At 53.0% G+C, this 27,907-nt stretch overlaps 1 protein-coding gene across 2 annotated transcripts in view; it reads right to left on the bottom strand.

The window, feature by feature from the left end:
- Positions 1–25,286, bottom strand: part of OLFM2 (olfactomedin 2) — a 60,039-nt gene extending 34,753 nt beyond the window's left edge. Inside the window, exon 1 of one of the 2 annotated variants that reach the window (XM_086699160.1) lies at positions 25,133–25,286. In XM_086699160.1, coding sequence (XP_086555286.1) covers positions 25,133–25,210 — 78 coding nt within the window. In that variant the 5' untranslated portion in view covers positions 25,211–25,286. Of the gene's footprint in view, positions 1–8,904; positions 9,055–25,132 lie in introns of those variants that run through there. The other variant, XM_086699159.1, reaches the window with a different exon arrangement.
- Between the last annotated feature and the right edge of the window lie 2,621 nt (positions 25,287–27,907).

Here is a 27,907-nt window from a genome sequence, read left to right as displayed (position 1 = left end):
GTCCTGTCTCAATAACCCTCTCAGGTCTGAGAATCCTGGTCTCTTCCCCACCCCCGGTCAGAGTCCTGGATTGTGATACAGCAACTATGGTGATATAGAAATGGGATTCCAGAGAGAGAGAAACAGAGGCAGACAGAGAGATACAGACCTAGACATGGGGTGAAAGAGATATAGAGACAGAGACGCCAAGAGGCAGAGACGGCAGAATCAGAGACCAAAGAAACACACAGAGACAAAGACAGAGACACACAGAGAGAACTTAGAGACCGACAGAAACATAGAGAGAAGACAGAGTATGACAAAGAGACACAGGCAGACAGAGGTAATCGCCAACATCCACTCAACAAACATTTCCTGAATGGCAACCATGTGTTGTAAATACACAGTTAAGACAGAGAGAGGGGAATACAGTTAATAAGACAAAGATACAAGAAAGAGAATGCAGAAGCAGAGACTCAAAAGACAGAATTTAACAGCAATGAAGCATCAGAGGTGCCTGGGTGGCTCAGTTGGTCAAGCGTCCGACTCTTGGTTTCGGCTCAGGTCACGATCTCATGCTTCGTGAGATCAAGCCCTGCGTCAGGCTCCATGCTGACAGCTCGGGATCCTCTCTCGCGCTCTCTCTCTGCCTCTCCCTGGCTCTTGTTCTCTCTCTCAGAATAAATAAATAAACTAAAAATGAGTTTAAAAAATTAAAAAAAAAAAAAAACAAGATCGGGAACCAGCCTGCCCCCATAGGTGGTAGCATCTTTACTCCCACACACAGACAGACCCAACCCCACATCAAACTCTCTTAAAGCGCCCGGGCCTCCCCAGATGGCTGCTTTACTTTCTTGCCCAGCCTTGGGACTGCTCCCCACTGTTGCTTCACAAAGGCGTCAGCTGCCCAGAGTCAGAGGGGAGAATGATGCTGGGGGCACGAAAGACACCAAGAGGCAGAAACCAGAGCATCCCTCTGGAAGAAGAAGACTATTTTAGCCACACTCAAGTGGCCCCAAGGCCTAGACCACCCTCCCTTAGTGGCTGTCCATGGTGCTGACGGGATAGGCAAAGGCTGCACCTCAAACCATTTCTTTTTTCTTTTCTTTTTTTTTTTCTTTTTTTTAATTTAACGTTCATTTATTTTGGAGAGAGAGACTGAGCACGAGTGGGGGAGGGCAGAGAGAGAGAGAGAGGGAGACACAGCCTCCGAAGTAGGCTCCAGGCTCCGAGCTGTCAGCACAGAGCCCGACGCGGGGCTCGAACCCACACACCGTGAGATCATGACCTGAGCCCAAGTCGGACGCTTAACCGACTGAGCCACCCAGGCGCCCCTCAAACCATTTCTTACGTTGGCCTCAGACCCAGGTAGACCGGGTCTAGGGCGGTGGTCAGGAACACCCAGTGGGCTAAGGCTTCTACCTATGTCACCAGATCCTCAGACACACCACTTACCGTCCCCACCCCGACACCTTCACACACCCTGTTCTCTTGGCCTCTCTCTCTCCACCTTACCAGCTTTGTCTCTGCCCAACTCTTACTCATCCTTCATGTCTCAGGGCAAATGTCACCTCTTCAGAGAAGCCTTCCCTGACCACCCCTTCCCAATTACATGCCTTCATGGCTCCATATCTTCTCCTTCATGACCCATAACAAACTGTGATTACACAGCCATTTGCACCAATTCCACATTCACGATGTCTCCCTATGAAGTTTTAAGAGGGAAGCGACAGTGTCCCTTGTTCACTGCTCTATTCCCAGCCCCCCCCCCCCCCCCCCCCGCACAGGACTTGGCATAGAGAGGGACTCAGTGATTGCTGGTTGGGAATGACTGTGCTCTCTGGTGGCAAGACTACCCCATATCTTTATGTGGGAAGTTGGCAAAGTGCACATTCATTGGACATCCATCCAAACAGAGAAGGATTGAGAAACAAGGACACATGAAAAGAAGCTTTAAGAAACAGATGCTTCCGATCCACTGGAAAAGACTCAGGAATCACAGAAATAGTCATCAAAGTTCCGAGGTGTCATCAGGGGGAAGAAGGGGGCAGAAAGGGGGGCTGTCCCACGGGGGCAGAAAGAACAGAGACCATTCAGGAAGTACCTACAGCCCTAAATGAGAAGATCCCAGTGATAAACAAAAGGAACAAAGTGCTTGCATGGCACTTCTATTCTGTTGGTGGCAAACAATTACCAAGATGATTTCAGATAATTATGAGTGCTGGGCAGAAAATAGAACAGGTCCAAATAGCAGTGTGGGGACATTTTAGCTGGGGTGGTCAAAGGAGGTCTCTCTGAGGAGGTGACATTTGAGCCCGGACCTGAGCAGGCTAGAGGAGGTTCCCGGAGGGCTGCACAGCAAATGCAAAGTTCCAGAGGCAGGAACACAAGAGGGATGGAGGAGTGGTCCAAGACCTGACTCAGGAAGGTGTGGTCTTGTAATACTAGCGATAATCATTACAATAACCAAGCTTTATAGGCACCTTCCATATGTCAGGTACCCTGCTGAGCACAGCGTTATATGGAACATTCCACCATTATCCCCATTTTATGGATGAAGAAACTGAGGCTTAATAAGTTCAACCAGGGGAAGCGGTTTAGATTTGGTTCCAGTGAGGTGGGCAAAAGTTCAGAGGAGGCAAATTTCACACACACAATCTAGAAGGATTTTCTAGTGATTACGGGTCTTTTTAGAAGTGAAACAGGCAACTCCATACACCTTTTCTGCTCTAACCCCCTCCAGATATCCCTTCCTTTGACACTCAGAAGGAAGTAAAGGCGCCTCAGGCCAAATCCCTTTGTGACATGGACCCTTCTGGCCACATTCCTCCCAACCTGGCACATTCGTCTCCAGGAACTCTGAACTCCTTGGTCTCTCCCTGCTCACCAGGACGCCCATGACCTCTAAGACTTTGTTCATGCTGTTCCTTCTCGCTCTGTCTTCACCTGGCCAATTCCTTCTCAACTGTAAGACTCGATTTGAGTATCACCACCTCCAGAATAGCTCCATTGCACACCCTGGCTGGTTTCAGTGCCCTCCTCTGCAACCCCCATAACATTCCAGAAATAGTCTTCTCACCACACAGACCATGTTGTGTCACAAGTACTGAGGAGGCTGCAAACTGATTGAAGCCAAAGATGTTATTCATCTCTACATCCCATAGTCTGGGACCCTTCCCAGCGCAAAGTAGGAGCTCAATAAATGTTCCCTCACACTCTGAAGTGTTTGAGCAGAAACTGGAAGTCCACAGTTTAGGAGCAGGTAAATATGGTAGGTGGGGGCCAAATCCACAATATGCCTACTTTTCTCCACCCCACTGGCCCCTATCCTGGTCCAGTCCCCATCATCACTCACCTGGACCAGTACAGTGGCCTGCTCCCCAGTCTTCTGGCTCCTGCCTTCATCGCCCGTAGTCTGCCCTCTTCCCAGGGGCCAGAGGGAAACTGAACACCTGAGCCAAGGCCTGTCCCTCTTCTGCTCAGAACTCTCCCTGGGATCTCATTTATTGAATATCTACTGCTGTTAGACTCTATGCAAGGCACCAGGGCTACGACAGTTAACAAAAATTAAAAATTGTTTTAATGTTTATTTATTTTTAAGAGAGAGAGAGAGAGAGAGAGAGAGAGAGAGAGAGAGAGAATCTGAAGCAGCCTCCAGGATCTAAGCTGCCAGCACTGGAGGTGGAGCTCGAACTCACGAACTGTGAGATCATGACCTGAGTCGAAGTCAGATGCTTAGCCAACTGAGCCTCCCAGTCGCCTCAACAGTTAATAAAAATTTTTTAAAAATTAATTTAAAAAACCCCTGCCCTTGGGGAGCTGACATTATGGGGGGGGGGGGCAGTGAGCCAGACAACAAGATAAAAAAGTCAAGTATGTGGAGTCTATTAGAAAGTTAAAAGCACAACAGAGGAGGGGCGCCTGGGTGGCGCAGTCGGTTAAGCGTCCGACTTCAGCTCAGGTCACGATCTCACGGTCCGTGAGTTCGAGCCCCGCGTCGGGCTCTGGGCTGATGGCTCGGAGCCTGGAGCCTGTTTCCGATTCTGTGTCTCCCTCTCTCTCTGCCCCTCCCCCATTCATGCTCTGTCTCTCTCTGTCCCAAAAAATAAATAAACGTTGAAAAAAAAAAAAAATTTAAAAAAAAAAAAAAAAAAAAAAAAAAAAGCACAACAGAGGAGACGAAAGCACGAGGAGTTACAAGTGAAATGTAAAATCCCTACAAGGCTCCCCCACTTCCCTGCCCTCCCCACCCTACACCGCCTCCATCTCCCCACCTCCCTGCCCTCATCTCCCCTTTCGCTCACTCTGCTTCGGCCACTGGTTTCCTCAGTTTCTCCAACATTTCAGGCATATGCCCACCCCAGGGCCTTTGCACTTGCTCTTCCCTCTACTTGTAACTCTCTTTCTTTAGATACGAGCCCTCTCGCAATTTCTTCAGATCTTTGCTCAACTGCCACCCGCTCAGAAAGGTCACTCCATCTACAATAATCCCCAATCACACTCCACTCCCCCTATACTGCTCTATGCTTCTTCATAGTACATGTATCACCATCTAAAATAAAGATTTATCTATATACTTATTTATTTCTCCCTGCCCCTGCTCTAGAATGCCAGTGCCCTGAGGACAAGGATATCTGTCTGTTTTGTTCACGGTTATATCCCAGGCACCTAGAATAGTGCCTAGCACATTGTACATGCTCAGTAAGTATTTGTTAAATAAATGGGCGAAGGAACCAATGGAGATACCCTCTAAGAATTCTTGTTACTTAAGAGGGGGGAAGGATGAGCAGGCTGGGGTACTATTTATGGCTGTTCACAAATATCTGCCTACTCCTCTCTGTTCTGGTCATGGTAGGACCACACTTCCCACCCTCTTTGAAGTTAGGCATGTCACCTGTGTTGACCAATGAAATGTGAGCAAAAGTAACATTCCAGGGTAGAGCTTGAAGACCTGATGGGGGCTTGCTGCGCCTACCTTTTCCTGTTTCAATGATCATGTCGCCACAGAGCCTCCAACATCCCAGGTCCCTGAATGACTACTATGGACAAAGTTCTCCAGCCAACCATGGATACATAGTGCCAGGGAGAAATACATCTATGTTGTATCAAACCACTGAGAACTGCAGCTGCTTGTTACCACAGTGTAACTTGACCTGTCCTGACTGATACAAAGTATCTGGGGCCTTCCCCCCACTCCCCACCCCCACGGGAAACTGTCAAGGAAAGACATGGATTCCGAGCTTTGGTTCTTGGCAGGAAGTCCTCAAAGAGCCTCTTGTGGATGGCTGCTTAGACCCTCCCCATTCCTCCCATGGGGAAAAGGGTCTTCCCCACACAGAACAACTCTTCTCGCCCCGTCCTTTTTCCAGCCCTTAAAGAGGGGTGAGTGGATGGGCAAGGACATAACATAGAAGATCCAGGTAACTGTCTTTGGGTGTTGTAATGACAGCAGCCACTGGCAAGGGGCTGACAGTTCTTAGTCTGGTCCTGGATTTACAACCCCCAGGTGAGAAGTCATTCCGCCGAAGGCTCCCATCCCACGGGGATGGTTTATGGCTGAGAGATGGCCAAAGGGAGTAGTGGTGGCGGCAGCTCCCTCCCTGCATCCTTCCAGAAATGGCCTGGAACAGCACCCTTAGAATTCTTAAAAAGAATGCTAAGCTGCCTCTCCAGAACGAATCGGGGAGGGAGAGCCCGAAATGAGAACGGCCAGAGGGTCTGGGCTCACCCCCACCTCACCACTGAGGCCCTTTATTAAGTCAAAATCAGCATCCAGTCTTCTGCCTTACGACTGGGGATTTCGCTACCTGGGTTCAGTTAAACCATGTTGGTGGTCTACACTTTTCTACAACTCCTTCTTATGGAGCGTCTCAAATGTTCCCCTCAATCCTTAGGAGGGTGGATTCTTGATCTAGACACCTGACAAATACTTATTCTGTGCCTCCTACGTGCTTGGCTACAACGGCAAGCAGCTCCTCCTTACTGAACACCTACTATGCACCCAGCCATTTGTGTCCATTTGAAGGTGGGATCCATGAATCCTAACGAAGATGCGATTGTTGGTTCAGTCACTTGACAAATACTTATTGCAGGCCTACTACGCATCGGGCCTTAGGGTTCACTAATGATGTCGCCTGTGGGTCCTCATGGATCCTAGGGTCTAATGGGGACTCTAAGATTCTCCTTGACTAATGAGGATATTGAAGATTAGAGAGATTAAGTAATTTCCCCCAAGGGCATACCGGTAGTAAAGCCCAGGGCCAGAATTCGAACCCAGATGTGTTTGCCTTAGAGTCCTATCACTAACTGATTATCTACTATGTCAGCCACTGACCTGGGGCTTTCAGGCATAAACATGCTTGACATAGAGGAGGCCATCAATAGTTTTGCTGAATAAACAAAATGGATGGCAGGATGGATAGAGGACAGATGAAGAGATGGTTGGATGACAGATAATGGACGGATAGAGGGACGAGTGGAACACGGATAGAGAGATGGAGGGATGGATGGATGGATGGATGGATGAAGAAGAAACAGATGGAGAGATGGATGGGTGGAGAGCCGGACTGTAGATCTGTCAACAGTCCTGTCAGGTAGGAATCATCATTCCCATTTTATATCTGGGATACCGCAGCTCTGAGTGGTGAAGTCACGGGCGCCCAGAGTCACGAGCAAGTCATAGAGCAAGAAGGCTGAGAGTGGATTCCAACCTTAGTCTACCAGACTCCCAGGATGCTTTCCAGAGTGCTCTCGGGTGACCGTGCCCTCCCCGGTCCTCCCCTAAGTCCCCTGGCATCTCACTCCACAGAGTGCTTGCGGCGAGGCTTAGTGAGACTGAGGGATGATGCGAGGGGATCGTGGAGGGAGGAAACACTACCTTTCAGCGGGTGATTTCATGGAAGCAGTGGGTTGTGGTCCCATTAGCTATAGACGGGCCAGAATGGAGACCAGGTCTGTTTGGGTACACATGTGCACACACACACTTACAGAAAACACACGGTTCACACGGGAATCCACCCACAGGCATACAAGGCAGGCACGAACACCGTTCATAGGTACACGCTTCCACAGATGTGCACACACTTCTAAAGACACATGTGTCTACACTTACAGGTGCACAGACACATGCAATACACAAAATCGTAACTTAGAGACATAGTCTTCCACACTTACGCACACATTCCCCACACACTTGATGCTGCCCATGTTACACGCACACGTTCACACAGACTCATGTTCTCTGAGGGTGGAGGAGGGGAATCTGGCTTCTGATTTCAATGAGACACCATCTCTCTTCCCCCTCAGAAGGCAAGAGCAAGAAAGCTGTCACAGACTCACGTGTCCAAACTCGCATGGGCACATGCAACCCAGAGTCTGGGACACAGACTGCAGACACACACTTAGGCACATCCACACCCAGACGCACTCACTCAGGGACACACTCACACGCATTATGGGACACACCTCCACACACACAGGAAGATCCACGTGGACCTTCACGCTGGCAAAGCGCATAAACTTCCTCCCTCAATTCGCACACAGCACTGTTCACACACCAAAACTCAGGCCTGGATAAGACGCTCCAGGACATACTCACATAATATCCCTCGATGTGAGACACACGCAGAAAGACACTTTCACACGCTGGCTTCAGTTCCGAGGATTCGGACTGAAAGCCCTCACCGGTGCCAAGCCCGGTGCCACTGCACCCTCCCCCCCCCCCAGGAGCTGGGCACAGCCTGGGCATAGGGCACGGCACCCCCGTCTCCACTTGCCTTCAACCCTTGGGAGCAAAGACTTTTCTTTTCCGCAAGGGGAAAGAAGGACGTGGTGTGGAGGCCACTGGGGGCTGAACGGGGGAGCTGGCGAAGTTAAGGAAACTGAGCAGGAGAGGGAGCTCCATGCATCCCAGTCCCACCTACTGGGAGGGGTCCCGCAAACAGACTGAAGAGGGGAAAAGATGGGAGGGGAGGACCAAGTCTGGACGAGACTGAGGGAAGTTTGTAGTGGAGGCTGATCCCTCTCCCCAGGTCACCAGGAACACCGGGAGTGATCACGATGGAGTCCCCCTGCCACCCACCCCTCCCAAAAGCTCTGTGGCCAGGGAAGCTGGAGGATGAAGGGGATAGAGGAGGATAGAATGGGATGAGGGAAGGGGCAGTCCCGTGCTTCTGGGGGCACTGTCAGCCTTCGCTCCGCCCCCCCCCCCCCCCAAGTCTGAGACCCGTCTGCCTCCTGGAGAGTGCGAGTTCTGGGGATAAATATTTAGCACATGGTGAAGCAGGTAACCAGAAAGGAGATGCGGGGTGGGGGGGGGGGGGTGCGGGGGAGAGAAAAAGAAAAAAAAAAGAGATAGGTACAAAGTCAGAGACAGCGCAACAGAGATAGACACAGACAGGGAGAGACAGAGGAGGCAAACCAGAGGCAAAAGAATGGACGGAGAGAGACAGAAAAAGACAGAGAGGGAGACGGGACGACTCAGAGATGCACAGACAGGCAGAGATCCGGAAGGTGGAGACACCCGGAGAGCCCGCGGCTCCCGCATTCGGAGGCAAGGTCCCTCCCGGGCCCCCGGAACCTCCGCTCCCGCTCCGCCCCACTCAGCCGGACCGGGCTCGGTTCCGCAGCCCTCGCCGCCTCCGCCCCGGGCCGAGCGAGCCCGGTACACCGTTGGCGCTCGGACACTGCTCACTGCTAATGGGAAGCGGTCATAATAATAACAAGACTAAGCGGCGCGGAGGCGGCTGGGGGTCCCGGGGCTTCTCCGCGTCCCGCCCCCAGACCCCCCGGGAGGGCGCCCCCGGCCGGGCGCGCAGGGAAGCTGGGGGTGGGGGGGGCGGGGGCCCCCGGGGGCTGCGGCGGCGGCGGCGGCGGCGCGGGCACCACGCCCCCCCCGGGAGCGCCCCCCGCGCGGCGGCCACTCACGATTTTCTCGGAGGCGCCCGCGCGGGACACGGTGCCGTTGAGCCCCACGAGCGAGGGCAGCGTCTGCGACATCCAGTTGGTGACCATGGCCATGGTGCTCAGCACAGCCCCGATCTTGAGCAGCGGCACCGACATCGCGCCCCCGCCTCATGCCCCGCGGCCGCCCGCCGCGCGTCCCTTCTCCGGCCCGCCGCCTGGCGCTCCGTCCCTCGCCGCCCAGCCGCCCCGGAGGCGCGAGCGCGAGCTGGGGGGCCGGGGCCGGGGCCGGCCGGGGGGCTCGGGGACGCGGGCTGCGGCTCCGCGCGCCTGGCGGGCTCCGCTTATAAAGCGCCGGCTCGGCCACCCCCCCCCCCCACCCCCTCCCGCGCCTCCGCGCCGGGCACTTCCAGCCGCCGTGACGTCACACGGCTCCTGCCCGGAGCCCGGCGGGGGCGGGGGGCGCCCAGACTTCCCCCCCCCACCCCCCGCCCTCCCCAGGCCGCGCCGCCGCCCCGCCGGGACCGCCCCCGCCCCCCCTTCCCGCCCGGCGGCGGGAGGGGGCCCCCAGCGGCGGCGTTCCCCACCTGCCCCACCCCCACCGCCGCGGCATTCCCAGCCCCGCCCCCCAGCGGTGTTCCCGCCCCCCGCCCCCCCCCCCCCAGCCGCCCCCCGAGGCACTCCGGGGCCACCCTCGGCGCACCGCCCCTTTCCGAGCCCTCGGCCCCCACGCACCCCTCCGGGGCTCAGCGCGCGGCCCCCACCAGCGCCCCCCCCCCCCCAGAGGCTGGCAGGGGGCCGGAGTCCCAAGTCCCCACCCTCCTACGGTGAGGACGCCGACCCCGGCTCGCTGGGACCCGGGAGTGCAGGCGTCGGGGGCCCCTGGGGGCGAGACTAGGGCGCGCCCGTAAACGGGCAGCCCAGGGTCTCCTCGCTCCAGGGGAAGGGGCTCCCCCGGTACCACTCTGGGGACCCCTCGGGGCTTTCGGGACCAGGGAAGCCCAGAGTGGCGGGTCCGGAGCCGGTAGACGCGAATGCCGGGATGGAGGTGCGGCAGTGGTGGCGGGGGTGGGGGTCACCCCGGCAGCGGGAGGATTTCCCCCCGCACCGAGGGGCGGCATCGTAACCCGGGGCACCGTTGAGAGCGAGGAGCCGGCCCGGTGCAGGCAAGTCCCCGGCGGGTCTCCGCTCGCAACTTGAACTCGGGTGGGGGCGGGGAACTGAGACTTCGCACCTGCCTCGCGGCCCCGGGGCTCGGGGGTGCGCCCCCTCCGCGGTGGGGGAGTGCAGAGCCGCCCCCACCCGCCCCCGCACCAGCCCGCCGCGGGGGTGGCGAGGCGGCCGCGAGGAGCGCCCGGCGGGTTTTAATTTCCTCTGTTTTCCCTGCGCTCACGCCCCCTCCCGGCGTCCCCGCATCACCTCGCGCCGCCGCCCCGGCCGCCGCCACCGCCACCGCCGCCGTCGCCCGCAGCCCGCGGCCGCCGCCGTCTGGAGGCGGCGATGACTCAGGCCTTTCCCGGCCGTGGCCGCTCGCCGAGGGCTAGCCGAGGGACAAGCGCTGAGCAAGGGGGTAGGGGGCTTGAACTGCCCTTCTTTCTGAGCTTAACACGGAGAGGCCCGTGCTGACCCTCTATGACCTCCAGCAAAGACCTCTCCGCCTCAGTTTCCTCACCTGCAATGTGGGTGGTGGTAAAGGGCTAGGGTGTCCTGAGAGTCAAGTGAAAGATTTATTGAACATCTACTATGTGCAAGGCACTGTGAACAACAGATAAAAAATGCCCGTCTTTGTGGAGCTGCTGAACTTTACATGGGGTGAGACTGACAAGAGATAGGAGAGGGGAAAGTAAAATATACAGGCTATGGGGAGGAAGGGGCATCCAGACCAAATAGGAGAGTAAACTTTAGCCAGGAGGGTTGGGGAGTGACACTTGGGCAGAGACTTGAAGAAGGTGAGGGAGGGAGCCATTGGGATATCCGAGGGAAGAGTGCCAGACAAGAACAGCAAGGGCAAAGGCCCTGGGGCAGGAACACAAGTACTCAAGGAACAGGCCAGTGTGGTTGGAGGAGAGCCAGCTGCAGGAAAGTGGGGTCCGGAGGGGGAAGACGGGCTTGTAAAGTACTTTGCAGGGTGTCTGGGACATGGTGTTTCATAAGCAGTCGCTGCCATTGTTATTATTTGCGACTGATGATAAGCTCTAAAAAATGAGATGTGTCCTTGCCTCCTTGTAACACAGCTCACATTTACAAGTGCTGAACGCTTTGCAAATGTGCTGGCTGAGCACCGGCTGCAACCTCCCTATTTGCAGGTGAGGAAACTGGGCTCAGAGAGGAGAGGGGACCAGCTCAAGGTGGCCCAGCAGGTAAATAGGGGGCCCAGAGTTTGAGCCCAGGTCTGTCTGATTTCAGACTCCAAAACCACTGGGCTCCAAGGTCTCCCAGCTTAGAGGATTTGGAACCCACTGATTCCCTCTCACTCTCTCACCATGGGTACTGTGGGAAATTACCCTAGCTCCTTCCTGTCAAGCTTTTCCAGGGAGTGGTCTACACTCCCATCTGCATCTGCTGCCTCCACTCCCTCACCTCCTACCTCCTGAATGTTTCCAAACTCCTTTCACTGAAGGCAGCGGCGGCCTTCCGATTTGCCAGTCCCACAGCCTCATTTAGTCTCACAGGTTAGTCTTCACGGATCATTCCCTCTTTCTTAAAAGTAATTTCTCTTTTGATTTCGGAGACACTTTATTATTTCCTAGTTCTGCCCCCACCTCTCTGTCTCCTGCCTTCTCCCTAAATGTCTGCAACTCACGGGGTCTTGTCCTGGGTCCCCACTCCTCTCATTCTGTATACTGGGCCTGGATCATCACCCCCACTCGCAAAGTCTTGGTTCCATCTGGCATACTCCCACCTCAGGACCTTTGTACCTGCTGTGCCCTGCTTGCTATCTACTTTACCCAGAACGTTATTACCACAGATACGCATATAGCTGCCTCTTCACTTCATTTATATCTCTGCTTTATTATTCTGTGGGTCAGAGCCATGCCCTACCTTTCTCCAGAAAACTACATTTCCCAGGTTCCCTTGCACACTGGTTTCCTGTTAGGTTCATCCAAAGGGAGGCACTGAAAGGAGACTGGAGGGGAGGGAGGAGGGGAGAGGCCAAGGTATTTCTCCCCTCTCTTTCTGCTTGGGGTCGTGGTGTGTTCTTACAGTGGCCACACCCCCTCCATGGTCCCACAGCCACACAAGAGCTCCTTCCTCACCACAACACCCATTTATCGGGTCCCTTACGCAGCCTTGTGCTGTGGCTTATTGCTGGATTCCCTGATCATCCCATCTTACACTTAACCAATTCCCTGTATTGAATTTCCTCTTTTGAAAACACCTAGAGTGCTTCGTTACCTTCACTGAACTCTGAGTGACACGGCCACTCTGAAAAGACCGTCCCTGGCCACCTCATTGATGATATGAGTCCACACCACTCTCTGTCCCTTACTCTGCTCTATTTTCTTGAACAGCATTGATCACCGTGGGACGTTACTTTTATTTGTTATGATCTGTCTTGTCCATAAGACTTTCAACTTCACAAGGGCACCTACGTGCCTGTATTTTTCACAACAAAACCCCAGGGCTTAGAATAGTGCTTGGCACGTGTATAGCAGGTGCTCAAAAAAATGTTGTTGACTGACTGACTAAATGAACCCGTGGCTGAGGCTCCCAAAGGTATATCTACAGCCCAGCCCTCTAACTGGAGTTCAGACCCCTCTGCCCATCAGCTTCGTGGGCATTTCCATTTGTCTCTCACAGAACTAACAGCACATGACACCCACCAGCAAAAACTCAATCAGAAAGACAGGCAGTGCTGGTGACGGTGTGGAGAAATGGGAACCTATTGCTAGTGGGAATATAAAATGTTACGACCACTTTGAGAAACGATTTAGCAGTTTCTTAACACATTAAACAGAAGCTTACCATAAGACCCAACAATTCCATCTGCCCGAGAGAAATAAGGGCATACGTCCATGGAAAGACTTGTATGTGAATATTCGTGCGAGTATTTTCCATCGTGAACGAAGCTATCCAAATGCCCATCAACTAGCGAATGGATTAAAAAATTGTGGTACGCCCATACAAGGGAATGTTATTCAGCAATAAAAAGGAACAAACTACAGATATACACTACAGCGTGGATGAGCCTCAAAAATATTTTGCTGGGGCACCTGGGTGGCTCAGCCAGCTAAGCATCCAATCTTGATTTCAGTTCAGGTCATGATCTCACGGTTGTGAGAACGAGCTCCCTCCCTCCATGAGGCACTGTGCTGAGCGTGAAGCCTGCTTGAGATTCTCTCTCTCCCTCTGTCCCTCCCTGCTCATGAGTGCAAGCACTCTCTCTCTCTCTCTCTCTCTAAAAAAATTAATTAAAATAAATTAAAAAGAAAATACTGCTAAGTGAAAGAAACCGGATACAAAAAGCCATGTTTTCTATGGTTCCATCTACACACACCGTCCAGAAAAGGCGAATCAACAGAGGCAGAAATTAGATTAGTGACTGTCTGGTACTGGGGGTGGGAGGGGGGATGGACTGCAAATGGGCATGAGGGATCTTTTTGGGGTGACGGAAATGTCCTAAAACTGGCTTGGGGTGACGTTTGCACAACTCCACACATTTACTAAAAAGTCGCTGAATTGCACACTGAAACAGGTAGATTTCATGGCATGTAAACTGTTAAGAGGGCATTCTTAAATTTCCCCTGCAAGCCCTCTCCCTGAGGTGCCCTACAGTTGTGCTGATGGCAGAATGAGTCCTTAAATTTTGTGCCCCAGTTTCCTTGCTTGCCTCACCCTGGTCCTGGCCCAAATACATCCACAGTTAGAAACTATTGAGGCGCCTGAGTGGCTCAGTTGGTTAAGCGTCCGACTTCAGCTCAGGTCATGATCTCACAGTTTGTGGGTTCAAGCCCTGCACCGGACCCCGTGCTGACAGCTCGGAGCCTGGAGCCTGCTTCGGATTCTCTGTCTCTGTCTCTCTCTGCCCCTCCCCCACTCACACTCTGTCTCTTTTTCCTTCAAAAACAAATAAACATTAAAAAAATTAAATAAATATTAAAACAACCCAAAAGTATAGTCTGTGCCCCCATTACCCTTCCTTCTCCTTCCCTACTCCATCCAAACCAGCACCAATGCCCCCTGATCTTGATGCAGAAATATCTCCAGAAAGTATCCCTTCTTCTCCATCATCATTCTCACTCTAAGCACTGTGTTGGAGAGTGCTACAGGTTGAATAGTTATGTCCCCTGCCCCAAAGTCCTATGTTGAAACCTAACCCCCAATGTGACGGTATTTGGAGAGGGGCCTTTGGGAGCTGATTAGGTCATGAGGTGGGGCCCCCATGAATGGATTGGTGTCCTTATAGAAGAGACTCGGAGAGCTCTCTCTCCCTCCCACCGTGTAAGGACAGAACGAGAAGACATCAAATCTGCCAGCACTTTGATCTTGAACTTCCAGCCTTCAGAACTGTGAGAAATAAATGTCTGTGGTTTATAGGACTCTCAGTCCATGGTATTCCATTAGAGCAAGTTGAGTGCACCAGGACCAGGAGCTACAGAAAGAAATGTTTTTTCCCTTCACCTGAAGATTCTCAGGAGGGTAAGAGTTCACAACAGTCAGAAACACTAACAGTAGTTGCTAAGGCTTGTTGAGTACTTATCGTGTACTAGGTATCATTTGCAGGAATTTACATGTAATAACTCACTTAGCCCTCAGACTATCACTGAGTAGAAGTAGACAGGATTACAAGACTAGATAGGATTATAATTCCCATTTTTAAAATGAGGAAACAGAGGCACTGAGATGCTAAGATATTTCCCAAAGGCCCCCAGGATACTATACCAGACAGTCAAGCTCCAGAGTTTACATGGTGCACGGTCAACTGGGTCTATTCACAGGGGAAAGAATACATGCTGATCCCTACCTCACATCCTGTGCAAAACTCAATTCCGTATAGATTGTACATCTAAATGTGAAAGGTAAACACAAAATCTTTTAGAAGAAAATGTAGAAGAATATCTTCATTACTCTGAAGGTAGGCAAAGATTTCTAAAACAGGACACTAGCAAGCACTAACTTTAAAGGGGGGAAATATTATTTGAACTACATTAGAATTAAGAAATTCTGGGGCACCTGGGTGGCATCCAATTCTTGATTTTGGCTTGAGTCATGATCCCAGGGTCATGGGATTGCCCCATATCCGGTTTGCATTGAACGTGGAGCCTGCTTGGGATTCTCTCCCTCTGTCCCTCCCCCACTCGCACGTTCTCTCCCTCTCTCTCTCTCTCTAAAATAAAATAACATTAAAAATTGAGAAAGCCCATTGATCAAAACTCCATTAAGAGAATGAAAAAACAAGCCACAGAGTAGAAGATATTTGCAATCCTTATGTACAACAGAAAACTCAATTTTTTTAAAGATTTTTTGAATCTTTATTCATTTTTGAAAGAGTGACAAGAGCGTGAGTGGGGGAGGGGCAGAGAGGGGCAGAGAGAGAGGGAGATCAGAATCCAAAGCAGGCTCCAGGCTCCGAGCTGTCAGCACAGAGCCCGACGTGGGGCTCAAACCCATGCACCATGAGATCAGGACCTGAGCTGAAACCAAGAGTCGGATGCTTAACCCACTGAGCCACCCAGGTGCCCCATTCTTCTAAAGAGTTTTTAAAGTAATCTGGACACCCAACATGGGCTCAAACCCACAACCCCAAGATCAAGAGTCACATGCTCTATTGACTGAGCCAGCCAGGCACCCCACTCATATCTTAATTTTAATTTATATAAAATATGGATAGATAGATACAGACACGGATACAAAATCTGGACACACACACACACATTCCTACAACTCAGCAATTCTTCTCCTCAGTGTATACAGTTGAGACTCATCGTTTGCAGATTCCATATTGGCAAACTCACCAACTCATGACAACTTATTTGTAACCCCCACATTGATACTCCTGGGGCTTTGGTGGTCATTCATGGACATGCCCACAGCGGCAAAAATGGAGTCAGCAACACACAGGTTCCCAAATGAAGTCCAATACGACCATACTCTGCCTTCTTGTTTTAGCTCTGTTTTAAAAAAAAAAAAAAGTGTATATATTTATTTTTGAGAGAGAGAATGCACACAAGCAGGGAGGGGCAGAGAGAGAGAGAGGGAGAGAAAATCCCAAGCAGGCTCTGCACTCTCAGCGCAGAGCCTGATGCGGGGCCTGAACTCACGAACCGTGACCGGAGGCTCCCGTGGCGGGAGCCTAAGTCAGACGTAATGAATCAACAATATATAAGAAACAAGGTGTGGGGCGCCTGGGTGGCTCAGTCAGTTGGGCGTCCGACTTCAGCTCAGGTCACGATCTCGCAGTCCGTGAGTTCGAGCCCCGCGTTGGGCTCTGGGCTGACGGCTCAGAGCCTGGAGCCTGCTTCCGATTCTGTGTCTCCCTCTCTCTCTGCCCCTCCCCCTTCATGCTCTGTCTCTCTCTGTCTTAAAAATAAATAAAAAACGTTAAAAAAAAATTAAAAAAAAAAAGAAACAAGGTGTTTTTTAAACAGAAACATACATAAAACTAGGCGGCATCTTGTTCGGTCAACAAAAGTGTGACCACAGGCTCGGAGACACCCAGCCCTGCGACGACCACTCAATGCGTCAATCAGTATTTACTACTACCCAATGGAAATGCGAATGAGCATTCACCAAAGACAGCGTCAGAATATTTATAGCCACACCTTTCGTGTCAGCCAGAAACTTCGCCAGCCCAAATGCCCAGAAACAGTACAATGAATCTATCATGGGAGGGTCACATAATAGAATGTCATCAAGTGATGAAAACAGGCATCGAAAACAAAACAGTAATATGTGGAATCTTACAAACATAATGTTAAGCAAAAGAAGCCGGGCCCCCAAAACTACATATTTCATGCCTTCAAGTTATAAAGCTGGCCGGGGCGCCTGGGTGGCTCAGTAGGTGAAGCGACCGGCTTCGGCTCACATCATGGTCTCATGGTTCGTGAGTTCGAGCCCCGCATCTGGACTCTGTGCTGTTAGCACGGAACCTGCTTGGGATTCTCTGTCCCCTCTCACACTCATGTGCGCGCTCTCTCTCTCTCGCTCTCTCTCGTTCTCTCTCTCTCAAAAATAAAATAACATTAAAAAAAAAAAAGGTTATAAAGCTAGCCAAACCCGTGCAATTGTGAGAGACGTTAGCTTAGCAGTAACTCTTGGGGGACAGGTGGCAGCCAGAAGGAGCACGAAGGGACTTCTGGATACTTGAAAAGTTCTATTTCTTTACCTGGTGCCGGTTAGCACCACGTCGCTTGAAGACAGTTTATCAAGCTGCACCTTTGTGATTTGTGTATTGCTCTATAGATAGGATTTCCGTCAAGAAGAAAATTTACTCAGGGGCGCCTGGGTGGCTCAGTCGGTTCAGCGTCTGACTCTTGGTTTTGGCTGAGGTCACGATCTTGCGGTTTCCTGAATTCGAGCCCCACGTCAGGCTCAGTGCTGGCAGCGTGGAGCCTGCTTGGGATTCTCTCTCTCCCCCGCCCTCTCCCCCTCCCCCACTCACGCTGCCTCTGTCTCTCTCAAAATAAATAAACTTAAAAAAAAAAGAAAAGAAAAGAAAACGTACTCAAATATATGAATTCAGGTATCAAGTATGAAAACATAAGTTCCATCCCTGTTTGAGGTGCAGCAGGTAAACGTAATAGAATGTTCCGGCAAAAGAGCAAATAACGCAAACCAAGCAAAACTAAGCGTCCTTTGCAGTCAGCCACATGCCCTCTGTCGAGGCCATCCTGGCCCCCACGGTACTCGGGCACCCTTGAGAAAGGCACGGATTCACGTCCACACATACACGGCTTTGCGTGCCTCAGAACACAAACGGTGTTCATCTTCTAGCCTGTGCCCGCCTTCAGCGTTGGGTCCGGTGACAAGTGCTTGGAAATGGTGTTGAAACATGTCTCCCCTTCTCCTTGGAAAACTCAGAGCCCCACACCCTTCCCGTCATCTCTGCTTTCCCGCCTGGCTCAGAATTCTCCAGGAGGTGGCTGGGAAGGAGACGTCTGTCCCTGTCAAGGACCTCAGACCCCAGACAGCGAGAGGCACAACATTCCCCAAGTGTTGGTTCCGCTCGGCCTCCGGCTGCCACCAGTGGGCTTCAGGCCCTGTCGGCTCCTGAGGTGATCCTGTCTTCATGCCTTTACTCTCCCGCTCCAGTGTCTTCCGCGTTATAGCCACAGGCTCTGGCCCTCACACAAATCCAGCCCCGTCTCATTCCTGGCTTTAAAACCTCTTACTGAACCAAAAGAAAAACAAACAACCTGGTTTCAAAAATGGGCAAAGGAGGGGTCCCTGGGTGACTCAGTCGGTGGAGCAGTTGAGCATCTGGCTTCGGCTCGGGTCATGATCTCAAAGTTCCTGAGTTCGAGCCCGGCCTCGGGCTCTCTGCTCTCAGCCCAGAGCCTGCTTCAGACCCTCTGTCTCCCTCTCTTTCTCTGCCCCACCCCTGCTCTCTCTCCCAAGTATAAAAAAAAGTTTTTAATAAAAAATGGACAAATGGAAGCTATACAAACAAAAATAAACACATAAGAAAAAGCCCAACATCACTAACTCTTTAAAAAAAAATTTTTTTAATGTTCATTTTATATTTGAGAGGTAGAGACAGATCGTGAGCAGGGGAGGGATGGAGAGAGAGAAAGGGAGACACAGAATCCGAAGCAGGCTCCAGGCTCTGAGCTGTCAGCACAGAGCCCGACGCGGGGCTCGAACCCACGAACCGTGGGATCATGACCTGAGCCGAAGATGGACCGTCAACCGACTGAGCCACCCAGGCGCCCCACTATCTCTTCACGAAATGGAAATCAAAGCCAAAATGAGAGATCACATCACAGCCCATCAGGATGGGCTGAAGTCAAAAAGTCAAGTGGGGACAACAACGCTGGCGAGGAAGTGGACAGACCGGAACCCTCGTGCACTGTTGGTGGGTATTTAAAATGGCGCAGCCGCTGTGGGACACTTTTCGCTCCTCAGAAAAGTAAACATGTTATTATCATATGACCCAGCAATCCCACCTCTGGGTACACACCCGAGAGTTAGAAACAAGGTCTCGAAGAAATATTTGCACCCGACGTCACAGCAGCACTATGCACAACAGCAATCCAAATGTCTATCGAAGCACAATCGGAAAGACCAAATGTGATAGATGCATGCAGTGGAACAGCATTCAGCCTTAGAAAAGGAGGGAGGTCTGACACGAGGAAAGAAGCCATTCACATAAAGACAAATATCTCCTGGTTCCACTTACATGAAGTACCTAGAGTCATCAAATTCATAGAGACGGGAAGCAGAAGGGGGTTCACAGGGGCTGGGGGAGAGGGGAATGAGGAGTTGTTTAAGATGGAGAATTTCAGTGTTGCGAGATGAAAAGAGTTCTGGAGACAGATGGTGGGGACGGTCGCACAACCATGTGAACTGACCTAACACTAGGGGACTGCACATTTAAAAGTGGCGGAGGGGCACCTGGGTGGCTCAGTCGCTCAGGCATCCATCCGGCTCTTGATTTTTGGCTTGAGTCATGGATCGTGGGTTCATGAAATCGAGGCCCACAGCAGGCCTTGCACTGACAGCGTGGAGCCTGCTTGGGATTCGTTCTCTCCCTCTCTCTCTGCCCCTTCCCCACTCATGCTCTCTCTCTCTCTCAAAATAAATAAATAAGCTAAAAAAAATTTTTTTAAGTAACATAAAAATGGCTCAGACAGTAAATTTTATGTTCTGTGTATTTTGCCATAATTAAAAAAAAAAACGAAAGACACACACACACACACACACACACACACACACACACACACACTTCCTTAATCCGAAAACTACCCCACAATGGGCTGTGTCACACCCTTCCACATGCCCAGTGGCTCGCCTGGTGTCTTTCACACGGCAATTAATATAGAAATTAGGAAGAGAAAGAATCAGGTTTATCATGTATTTTTCTTGGGAACAACCAGAACTTTTTCAGGGCCCAAAAGGCGAGGGGCTATTTGCCATTTCTTTCAATGGCTTCAACTGTCTTTGCCTTTTGGTTTCTTTCTTCTCACGCTGTGACTCCCTGTCTTCTCGTCTGCTAAGCAGGGCTTCGATGCGAGCTGGCCGGGGTTGCTAGAACTATGTGTAAAGTAGGAGTCAACAGGCACCGAGAGCCTCCGGGGGCTCCCAGAAGCAACACAAATAAGCTTCTGCACACAGACTCCATGGAATCTGTTCTCACTCGTCTCTGTTCTTCCTGGCTTCTCGTTGGTTTGCGGCTGAGCTGTGGATGCATGAAGTTGTGCGATACGCCAGCCTCCCACTCAGCACAAAGACATATCCGTGTTCTCGGACAAGAGTTCCCGAAACACGGGAACGAGTTCTCCTGCTCCTGTCACAACTCCCTTCTCCCCAGCACAGCTAGACTCAGCTTCAGAGAAGCTAAATCTTCCACATCCCACCCCGTGAGAGCTCAAACCATCATCCAGACCTTGGTGTCCAGTGGGAGGCTCAAAATACAGAAGACTCCAAATGAACGCTTTCTAAACGAACACGTGAGTGCACGAATACGTGAAAACAGCAAGTGACTGCCTCCAAGGCCCTGACACTGAATTGCAGGGACACAAAGCCACGGCCCACACCTGATGCCAGGCTCGTGAGAAATCCATACACGTGCACATGGTCAGCCCATATGAAAAGAGTCACTGTGAACACATATCCACGGATGTGATTATGGCACACGCATGTCCCTATGCCCAGCTTGGTCAATGCCAAGGACGTGGTTCTGAAACAGACACACACACACACACACCAGATGAACTCCTACAGAGCCAGGGGCAGAGTGAGGCAAGTGAGATGTGAGTCCTTCAAGTGCAGGGTTAGTTCCCACGTTTATTTACAACTTTGACATTTTTGTATCACAGATTTTTTTTTACATCAATTTTGATTTCCTTAAGATATTATTTATCTTGGTTTCTGACTTCTTGGGGGGCACCCCCTACAGTTCTGCACCTAAGACTAGTGCCTCAGTTGCACTGACACCTCAGTTGGCCAGGGCAGTTACACACACCGGGACATCTGCCTGCACACCTTCACCATGGCCACGGGGACACAGAATCTCTGCACAAACCTCATTTCACCACTAGGTGGCAGCCCAGCTCTTTCATCTTGGGCCCAGGCTTGACCCCACTCTTCCCTAGGAAGAAAATGTCCAATTCACTTACTTTCTGAGAGTCCTCAAGACCTCCTTTTGCTGCCTTCTACGTGGGACATTTACATTTTCTAGTATATGTGCTGCCTAAGCGAGCACCGGACATTTCCATTTGCTAAAGGAGCCCAGGAGAAGAGCGTGTTAACCCCAAACAGTGGTGCCCTATAATGGTGGAATTTGAGGCACAGATAAAGAAGATGGGTTTTCCTGATGCCTCCGATCCAAGAGCAGTGGTTGACTTGAAACGGGTACAGGATGGCCCGAGGGGATAGTTGTTCCCTCACCCCCTCCTTTGGTACAAGAGTCCCACTGTTTCCGAAAGAAAGAGATCCTGTGGGAGGAGGAGGGACATTCATCCATCCAGTCACTCAAGTTTCTATTTTAACAGATATTTGTTGAGCACCTACTGTGTGCCAGGCTCTGTTGTAGGCACTGGAGATGCAACAAAGCCCACTGGCCCCTGATGAGCTGCCGCTCGAGGGGGAGACAGACAGGCTATGAAGAAAAAGAGGAGTAACAGCTCAGAGAGGGGCCACGGGAAGGTCATTTTAGATGGTTGGTCAGGGTGGGCCTCTCGGAGGAGGTGTCATTTAAACAGAAGGAGAGGGAGGGAACGGTGTCCCAGGCAGAGGAAATGGCAAGTGCAAAGGCCCTGAGGTCTGCAGTACAAACTGAACTACTCCCCACCTCCCATCCTATGGGGACCCCCGGGAAGAAATGACTTCAAACCCAGACAGTGGCCAAGAATATAGCTAGATCTTAGGGAGGACTTCCCAGGTGTTAGGAAGTGGGCCTCTTTCTCACAGAGAAACCTATCTGGTAGTCTCCAGAGCATTCACAGGCCGGACCCAGAACACGTGAACAGACCCTGGATGGATGGATGGATGGATGGATGGATGGATGGATGGCTCCTCTGACAGGGGCCATTCTCCTGTTCTCACAGTCAAATCTTAACTCCTGTCTACCGCCCACAAGTTCCCACTTGGTCTGGCCCCTCCTGGCTTCCCTGGCCTCATCACCACCACCACCACCTCCGCCTGCCCCTTCCCCTCCACTCACTCCTCTCCAGACACACCAGCCTCCTTGCTGCTCCTCAAACATCCCAGGGTGTTCTCCCATCAGGGCCTTCATACTTGCTGTTCCGTCTGCCTTGAATGCTGTTCCCCTGGGCACTCAGAAGGCATCCTCTCTCACCTCCCTCAGGGGTCACCTCAAGTACCGCCTCCTTAGAGACACTATCTTGGACCACACCTGCTCAGATAGCCACTCACACCATCACTCTTTCATCCCCTTCATCCGATGCATTATTCTTCATGCCAGTTGCATTTTCCATATTCATTTCATTGTTGACGCTGTATTATATATTTGTTCATGGACACATGAAGGATTTCTAGCCTGGATTCATGGAGCCCAGGGCCCATCAGGGACTGAGAAGGGGGCTATGGGGAGAAATGGTGGGGAAGGTGGAGAGGGGACAGAGCATTCATTCTTCAGGGCCCTTCCTTCTCTGGGGCGCCAGTCTGGGTGGGCAGCGAGGGGCAGAGACCAGTATATGACGCTGTAGTGCCCATGGTGGCCGCCTGGAGGCACTGCAACCAGCTGCAGGACCCCTCACCGGCCCCAACCGAAAACCTCAGTCTAGCTCCGCTCCACCCACCGTTTAGCCCCGCCTTCCTAACCCAGTCTGGTCCCGCCCCCACGCAGCCCCCTTTGGCCCCGCCTGCAAGAATCCCCATGTTAGTCCCTCCCCATTCTGGGGTCTGTAAACTTAACACCCCCCCCCCCCCAGCACCTTTCACTGCACTCTCCTGCGTCCCTAGCCGACCTTGGCGACAGGTCAAGAAATCTAAAGTTCCCCAGGGGCTAGCAGGGGTGCGGGAGAATCCCGAGGTGGTGGTTCCCCAGGATCCTTCTTGGAAGCCAAATTCACCTTCACTCCTGGTGTATTTTTAACCAGCATTCTCTCACCCTTATGCCTCTTTTGGTCTCTCTCTACTTCTCTCTGGCTGACATATCAATTATCTACCGTGTGCGACTGAAGCCAGGCACTGAGCACGCTTCCGTACCCAGCCAGGATGTGGGTCCCTGGGACCCCACAACCTCTCCTAGTTGTCTGAAGATCCTATTTAGAGTCCGGCCTCCACCGCTCACAACGCCCCCTGGGGTGGGGATAAGGGTCTGAGTCCTTTCTTCTCTTGACCAGGAAAGAGAAGGTACAGCACTATTTTTCCTCGGAGCTTCTACCTAAAAAAAAACTCTTCTAGTTTCGACATAGCCGCTGTCTACACCCATGGAGTGAATTATTTAACAAGAAGGTAAATGTATGGGCTCAGGAACCGGACTGCCTTGGCTCAATCCTGGCTCTGCCACTCCTAGCTATCTGAGCTCGACATAATGACTTCACTCTTCTGTGCCTCAGTTTCCCCATCTGTAAAACGAAGGCAGTACTAACGTGCTCTAGGAGGTGCCAGGAGGGTTCAACGCCTTCGCTCTCCGGTTGTGTGCTTGAAACAGCGCCCGGCACATAATAAACACTTAATAAACGTTAGCTGTATTATCATTGTTATTTCAGACTCTGGCTTCCCTCTGAGCTCCTACAGATCTGAGAACCTGAGGGGCTGGCTCCCACCTCCAAGATGGAGGAGGAACGAGGTTTCCCGATAGCCGAAGAAAACCGGGACCCCCCCCCCCCACATTTTGCAAGGCCCCTCAAGCCTGCCGGAGAGATGGGGGTACTATGGAGAGGAAGGCTTGCTTCTTTCTGTGAAAGCATGAATGGAGTGCACAAGGCACCAGAGCGCGCGCACACGCACACACGCATGGATGCACACGTTTGCACACGCAGCCCCTGCTCTTCACTCCCCTTTAAAAAATTTAATGTTTTTTTTTTTTTTATTTTTGAGAGACAGAGCACGAGCGGGGGAGGAGCAGAGAGAGAGGGAGACGCAGAATCCGAAGCAGGCTCCAGGCTCTGAGCGGTCAGCACAGAGCCCGACGCGGGGCTCGAACTCACCAAACGCGAGATCATCACCTGAGCCGAAGCCGGACGCTCAACCGACCGAACCCCCCAGGCGCCCCTTCGCTTCCCTTTTACAGTGATTCACTCAAAGGCGCAGAATAGCACACGGTCACCCCCGACTCTTCCACGGCCACACACCTGCTCACGCACATTTTGTACGACCCCCAGGCAGATGGACGGAATCGTGGGGACACACACAGACCTTCACACACAGCTCAGTTGCCCAAATACCGCCGGGATGAACACAGTCCTCGCTCGCTCCCATACACCAGTCACACGGACACACAACTCCAGGTGACAGGCTCCCAAGCCTCCCACGGTCACATCAACCCTCCGGCCACACAGCCTCCCGCTGTCACACACAGACCCCCCGTCACGTACAAACACCCTCTCCCATCACACCCCCAACTCGCGCACAGCCCAACCCACAAACTCTCAGTCACACCCAGCCGTGACACAGACACACACGTTTACCCAGCAGCCCCCCCCCAACACCTCACACACGTTCCCGTCAGTCACTCGCACGTGAGTCCCGCCCCCTTCCCCACACTGGGGGTTCAGGTGAGGAGTGGGGGGAGGGGGCGGCTGCAGAATTCGGGCACCTCCTGCCGTAACGGGGGAAGCGTGGGGTAAGCACCACCCCAAGGCCCCCTGAAGTTGCCCTTGCAACCCCACTCAGCCCCAGTGAGATGGCGGGTGTGGGCTCCGGGGCAATGAGAGGTTGAGAGCCCTGAAGCTGGGGTCACACTGTCCCCCAAGGCATGTCAGCCTGAGGCTGGATGGGAAGCCCCTCTTCCCCCCCCAAGCCGGGGCGCACGTCCAGCCCCTCCCCCGCTGCGACCCCCGCCCCTCTCAGCCCCGGGGGGGGGGGCTTATGGAGCCCCCAAATCGCGTTTCTGCCGGGACCCGCTCGGACCCTCTCCCCTCCTGGAGCCCCTCGCGCCTGCACCTGCCCGCCAGGCCCCTACCTGTCCGGCGAGGCCTGAGCACAGCAGCAGCAGCAGCAGCAGCGGCGGCGGCGGCGGCGGGACCGTGAGCGGCCACATGACGCGCCCCCGGCCCGGCGTCCCGTCCCCCCGCCCGCCCTAGCGGCGCCTGGGCGCGGGGACCGCCACCTCGCGCGACCCCGCCCGCCCGGCCGGGGCGACCCTCGCCGCCGCCTCCCCCGCCTCGCCGGCGGCCGGGATTCCGCCCCACCCCCGCCCCCCCCCTCGCGCGCTCCGAGTCTTTGTTGCGGGCTCCGCCCCCCGCCCCGCCCCCAGCTCGTCTGCGGGCGCGGACCCAGCGTGGGTCTGGGGGCGGGGAAGGGGGAGGAGCTGGCACTGGGGAGGAGAGCTGGGGACCAGGCCCCGCAGTCCCCTAGGCCCGATGGGGGAGGGTCACGGGGATGGGGGAGGGGGCTCCGTCACGTGTTTGTAAATTTCACCCTCCCAGGACATTTCCCACGTTGAAAATAGGGGTGGGATGGGGGTCAAGGGGCGGGGGGAGTAAGAGGAAGGCCTGGCAACCAAGAAGACAACGTGAGAGGCCCCCTCCTTAAAGAACTCAAGAATCTGGGGCGCCTGGGTGGTGCAGTCGGTTAAGCGTCTGACTTCAGCCAGGTCACGATCTCGCGGTCCGTGAGTTCGAGCCCCGCGTCAGGCTCTGGGCTGATGGCTCAGAGCCTGGAGCCTGTTTCCGATTCTGTGTCTCCCTCTCTCTCTGCCCCTCCCCCGTTCATGCTCTGTCTCTCTCTGTCCCAAAAAAAATAAATAAAGAACTCAAGAATCAACAGAGAAACTGAGGCAGAGCCTGTGAAATGGGACGTCGAGGGACGTCGAGGGAAGGGGGTCACTGCCGGGACAAGGGAGGTGGAACGGAGAGGGAAGGAGGAGTGAGAGACAAAAACAGGGGGACCGTTAGACCGGCGGCCGCTGGGGACGGCCAAGGGGGGGGGGCTGGCCCCCAAAGCGGGGTGCCTTGTTTTCACTCTCCCCCTCCCACCCACTTTCCAGGCCCCTCTTCCTCAAAGTCCCCCTCCCCCGCCACACCTGAGAGTTTCTCACCCCCCTTTCCATGGCCCAAGATGGGAGACCAGATCCCCAGATCCCCAGAGGATCAAAATATTCATGCGCCTCCAACGAGAAGCCATTTGCATATGAAGGGCGTCCTGGTCCAGGCTCCAGCCTTTCTCTGCCTCTCCCCCCTCTTCTCCGCAGTCGCAGTCGCAGTCGTCTTCCTTCCCTTCCTTGTCAGAGGCTTTTTTGGTGGGGGTGGGGGGGGTTGGGGAGCAAGCCCGTCAGGTTACAGAGGAATCAGCTATAACAGAGGGGTGGGGAGGCCTAGCACTTCTCTGACCCTACTGTATGCCAGGCAGATAACACGCTATGGGTGCTTTTGTCAAAGCAAGAAAGAGGATGGTGCCCAATGGACAGGGGTTTGACCCTGGTCCTGTCACGTCTTGGCCATGTGACCTTAGGCAAAGAGCTTTCCTTCTCTCAGGAGACCCGTTTCCTCATGGAGCTGTAGGGAGACATCTGTGACCCTTAAGATAGAGCCCCCAACCGGCCCTCAATCCCCTGAGAACGTTACCACAGTGAAGCATGGAGTTGAGGAAATTGGCCGTGGGGTGTGGGACACAGAACAGAATCTGAGTCAGGGAAGGCATCCCATATCCCATCCATCCCTCCACCTCCTTTCCCAAATGGGAGATTGCTGGGGTGCCTAGGTGGCTCAGTCGTTTGAGTACCCGGCTCTTGATTTAGGCTCAGGTCAGGATTTCACAGTTCACGAGTTCCAACCTTGTGTCCTGCTTCAAGCTGATAGTGTGGAGACTGCTTGGGATTCTCTCTCTCCCTCTCTCTCTGCCCCTCCCCTGCTTGCGTGCTCCTCTCTCTCTCTCTCTCTCTCTCTCAAAATAAATAAATAGACTTAAAAAAAAAATAACAATGGGAAATTGCCCTTTGCTGACAACTCAGGCCAAGCCCGCAGTAGGTGTAGAGAAGAAAAGGGATGTTGTTGGTTAGTGGAACCTATAAGCTTTTGACCAAGTGCGGGCTGTGGTTAACAGTGGGGGGAGGGGAGGCCCTGCACAGTCCCCTTACTACAGAGTGGTGCCTTTGTTAGAGCTGTTTTCGGACCATGAACAACATCCTCTGGGCTCATGTCATTGTCATGGTCAAGCATGGCCTGTGCTATGCAGTTGACATTGGTCAGTATGTCCTTAGGTCCATTCCCCCTCCTTCCCCAGCTCTGCTGTTTCAGGGGTGTGGCCTCTGCAAACTACATTTCCCAGGCTCCCTTGCATCCGGCGAGGCTCAGCCAATGGGGTGGGGAGTGGGGGTGGGAAGTAGCCAGAGTATTTCTCCCCCTCTCTCTCCTTTCAGTGTTTCTGGCAGTGGTTGTTGTGTCTCCTCTGTGGTCTCAGCCCCACTGGGACCGGAGTCCCCTTGGTGGTTCAGCTCCTATCAGGTGGTGGCAGGTTCTGGACTCTGCTAACTACTTCGTCCCTTCAGTTACTTCAGCTCTTGGGAAGATGGTGGCTTGCTACTCACTCTAGAATCAATTCACTTCTCCCATTTACTCTTTAAAAAAAGCTTAACTAACATCTCTGTGGCTAAATCCCCATGTGAAAGTTTGTTGCTGAACCACCTGGTGTGAGCTTTGTTTTTCTGACTGGACCCTGCCCAATACATTCAATGCTGTGGTCACGGCCACAGCTGTGGTCACTAGCAATCTGTCCTGATCACACTGTGGTCAATGTC

This window comes from Puma concolor, chromosome A2 (assembly GCF_028749965.1).
Source record: "Puma concolor isolate L17-30 chromosome A2, mPumCon1.1.hap2, whole genome shotgun sequence".
Lineage (NCBI taxonomy): Eukaryota > Metazoa > Chordata > Mammalia > Carnivora > Felidae > Puma > Puma concolor.
The sequence above is the reverse complement of the archived record's forward strand: the minus strand, read 5'-3'. Positions and strand labels throughout refer to the sequence as shown.